General features: G+C 43.8%; 1 protein-coding gene across 1 annotated transcript; it reads left to right on the top strand.

Annotated features, from left to right (window-relative positions):
• On the top strand, nt 1,015–3,883 carry LOC109839124 (probable LRR receptor-like serine/threonine-protein kinase At1g12460). Its single transcript, XM_020407555.1, has 2 exons — nt 1,015–2,138; nt 2,218–3,883. Exons 1-2 carry the CDS (start codon nt 1,015–1,017, stop codon nt 3,692–3,694), a joined length of 2,601 nt encoding a protein of 866 aa, XP_020263144.1. The 3' UTR covers nt 3,695–3,883.

Raw genomic sequence — 4,233 nt, 5'->3', positions numbered from 1 at the left:
TAGACTTAAATAAATTAAAATAGACTTAACATGATTCATGTTAAGTCTAATTCAACTTATTTTTCAGACTTAAAATAAGTTGAATTAGACGTAATATGATATAAATTAGACTTAAAAAATTAAATTGGACTTAACATGAATCAAAATAGACTTAATATGAAATTAGACTTAAAACGATTTAAATTAGACTTAAAATGATTTAAATTGGACTTAGCACGGACCAAACTGGAGTTAATACGGATCAAACTGGGCTTAACATGAAACTAGACTTAACATAAACCAAAACTGGACTTAACATGAATTAGACTTAACATGAACCAAAATTGAACTTAACAAGATAAACTCGACTTAACATGAAACTAGCTAGACTTAACATGATAAACTGAACTTAACATGAAACTAGACTTAACATAATGTTGTATTTTAAGGGTTAAACCACATGGAAAAAAAGATAAAAAAGGTTTTGGCATATTAAGATTTTACTTTTGGGGGATTGACACCATTTTCCTTTTGTTTAAACCCGCATGAAACAAGATTCCAACAGCGCAGTAGTAAATATCAGATTCAAGGGGGAATCTACTCCCCCACGTCTCGTCTCTCGGACAACCGCTTTTATTTCTGTGCTTATTTTTTTCTTTATATATTCTTCTATAGCACATAATAATTCTCGTAAAAACATCCGCAGTTACATAAAACCTCATCCCCACTTAACACAGCCCACATGGCCCACACTGTCCTCATTCTAATAAGTCCACACACTTCCCAAACGCAGCTTCCTCTCTCTCTCTCTCTCTCTCTCCCCCCGCATTGAGAGAGGTTAGTAGCAGCAGTTGGGGGAAAAAAACCGAGGAAAGCTACGCTCCTCAGCATTAAACACCAATGAATATCCCCACAGGCAACTCTCTACCTAACTAAGAATACAAAACCATCAAACAATGTCGACAACGCTCACTCCGGCGGTGACCGCACCATGAAATCAACAACCTCTCCTCCTCTGTCTGCTCCCTGGCTGTTATGGCGCCGTCGTTCTCATCCTTCAGCCGCGACGACAACGGAGAAACCATCCTATCTCTCAGTTTCAAATCCAACGTCAGCAGCGACCGCCCACCGGACAGCCCGAAATACGCCTCCTGTCCCATTCCCTCACCCTGCCGCGACTCCGCGGCGTCCTTGCATCTCGCCGGCAATGTCGACAAGATCCTTATCCACAGCGCTCGCCTCGCCGGAACCTTAAACCCTTCGCTCTCCCGCCTCCGATCCCTCCAGATCCTCTCGCTCTTCGACAACAACCTCACCGGCGGCATACCCGACGAGTTCGCCGCCATCGGGACCCTCTTCAAGCTTAATCTTAGTCGAAATCACTTCTCTGGTTCGATTCCTGACTTCATCGGCGACTGGCCTAGCCTCAGGCTGCTAGATCTTGGTGGGAACTCGTTTTCCGGCGGGATTCCGGCGAACTTGTTCCGGAACTGCTTTAAGACGAGGTTTGTCTCGTTTTCGCACAATAAGCTCTCGGGTCCGGTTCCTACTTCGATCGCCAACTGTTTGAACCTCGACGGAATCGATTTTTCCTTCAATAATCTCAGTGGTGGGTTCCCGCCACAGATCTGCAGCCCACCGGCTATCAATTTTGTATCTTTGAGGAGCAATTCGCTGTCGGGGACCGTGGCAGATAAGATTGGGGGTTGTCGGAGCGTGCAGTTTATTGATCTTAGCGGTAATTTGTTCTCGGGAGAGGCCCCTTTCGGTCTGCTTGCATTGAGCAATCTCAGCTACTTCAACGTGTCCTCGAACGACTTCAATGGGAAGATTCCAGGTTTGGGAACCTGCAGCCAGAATTTGGAGTACATTGATGCTTCGCGAAATGATTTGAGTGGAGAGATTGATTCCGGCATTGCTGGTTGCAAGGGCTTGACGTTGTTAGATTTAGCGTTTAATCAGTTGAGTGGACAGATACCATCAGGGATTGGGTCATTGAAGTCTCTTTCCATTCTTAGGTTGGGGAATAATGATATCAATGGCAAAATTCCGGCGGAGCTTGGAGGTATCATTATGCTTATGGTTCTTGACCTGAACAATCTTCAACTGTCTGGTGAGGTTCCTGCCACATTGGGCCAATGCCAGTTTCTGCTCGAACTGTGAGTCTCGAAATGAATTATATAGATTGAATCTTTGGAAGAAATTCTAATTGAATTTACAGAGTTTTGAGTTGTGCAGGGATTTATCAGGCAATGGGTTGGATGGCAGAATCCCAGGGAATATCTACGACATGGCTTCTCTCAAACATCTTGACCTTCATCACAACCGGCTCAATGGAACCATCCCTGATGTCCTTGGCAATCTTACCCATATCGAATTTCTCGATCTTTCTGAGAATTTACTCACCGGAGAAATACCTGCTTCGCTCGGAAAACTAACCTCATTGACCCATCTCAATCTCTCTTACAACAATCTTACTGGAATTATCCCTTTGTCACCCACAATCCAAAAATTCAATGCCTCGTCATTCTCTCACAATCCATTCCTCTGTGGTCCTCCGCTGAACGCTGTCTGTCCGGGAGTGTCAAAGAGAACTAGAGTGCTGAGTGTTACTGCCATAGTTGCTATTGTTGCTGCAGCTGTGATCCTTGCTGGGGTCTGCATTATTTCGATCATCAACATTTTGGCTTACAGAAAAAGGCAAAGAGAGGAAGAGGAGTCTGAGATCTTGATCTCTGAGAGCACTGCTCCAGGTTCGAATGGTTCGGGTGCGATAATTGGAAAATTGGTTCTTTTCAGCAAGAGCTTGCCAGCGAAGTATGAAGATTGGGAGGCTGGAACCAAGGCACTCCTCGATAAGGACTGCCTCATTGGCGGCGGCTCCATTGGAACAGTGTACAAAGCAACCTTTGAAGGTGGGGTTTCTATTGCTGTGAAGAAGCTAGAGACCCTTGGGAGAATCAGGAACCAGGAGGAGTTTGAGCATGAAATGAGCAGACTTGGAAGTTTGAGGCACCCAAATTTAGTAGCCTTTCAAGGCTACTACTGGTCTTCAACCACCCAACTAATTCTATCCAAGTTTGTGCTGAACAATAACCTCTATCACCATCTCCATGGCTATCGATATTCGGGCAGCACTAGCAGCAGAGCAAGGGGTGAGCTTTTTTGGTCAAGGAGGTTCAATATAGCTCTTGGTACAGCAAGAGCTCTTGCCTATCTCCACCATGACTGCAAGCCTCAAGTCTTACATCTAAACATCAAATCTACCAACATATTACTGGATGAAGAGTTTGAAGCCAAGTTATCTGACTATGGACTTATAAATTTGTTGCCTATTTTGGGCAACCGAGCATTGACAAAGTTTCACACTGCAATAGGTTATGTAGCACCAGAGCTGGCTTCTCAGAGCCTGAGGTATAGTGATAAATGTGATGTCTATAGTTTCGGGGTGATTCTATTGGAGATAGTAACGGGAAGGAAGCCGGTGGAGAGTCCAGGAGCTGCAGAGGTTGTGATTTTGAGAGATTATGTGAGGAGAGTGTTGGAGGATGGAACTGTGTCTGGTTGCTTTGACACAAGGTTGAGAGGATTCGTAGAGGCAGAACTAATTCAGGTTCTCAAGATGGGCTTGGTTTGTACTTCAGATGTTTCATCGAAGAGGCCAAGCATGGCCGAGGTGGTTCAGTTCTTGGAATCAATTAGACCCAACTCCTAATCTTGCTTGTGGAGGAGCAGAAGCTAAGGGTTAGGTCATGGGATATTTGTTGGTTCACAAATAGAAGATTCAGGATAGAAAGCTTTTTTTAGTTCTTTTGCCCATTCTTTTTCTCACCATTGTCATTGTCATTTGTTTATGTGAAATTGTGGATTTTGTTTTTTCAATAATATATTTTGATTGTTATTCTTCCTCTGAATTCAACAAGTGCTCTGAGCCTTTCAACTCCACTATAAAGTAGTTGAACTATAGCATTTTTGTCGGGAAATATCTGACCGTCACAGCAATGACAGATCAGGAGAATGCAACCTTTCCTATGGGTAGAGAAGCCTAGGAAACCACTTCCTGAGCTCTTGCCTACCCTTTCTCTTCCAATCTCATTACTTCATTGGATCTTCCTCCTAATTCTTTCATACACGAGACCGAATACCAAATTTTTTCAAAAAAACTTGAGTGAGCATGGTTCCAGTTATTATGAGGACTGACAGTCTCACAGATGACCAGGAAATGCGAGCGATGCTTCAGCTGTGAAGTTTATT

The sequence above is a fragment of the Asparagus officinalis genome, chromosome 4 (genome assembly GCF_001876935.1).
Source record: "Asparagus officinalis chromosome 4, Aspof.V1, whole genome shotgun sequence".
NCBI classification, from domain to species: Eukaryota; Viridiplantae; Streptophyta; class Magnoliopsida; order Asparagales; family Asparagaceae; genus Asparagus; species Asparagus officinalis.
Note: the sequence above shows the minus strand (reverse complement) of the source record. Positions and strands in the feature narration are given on the sequence as shown.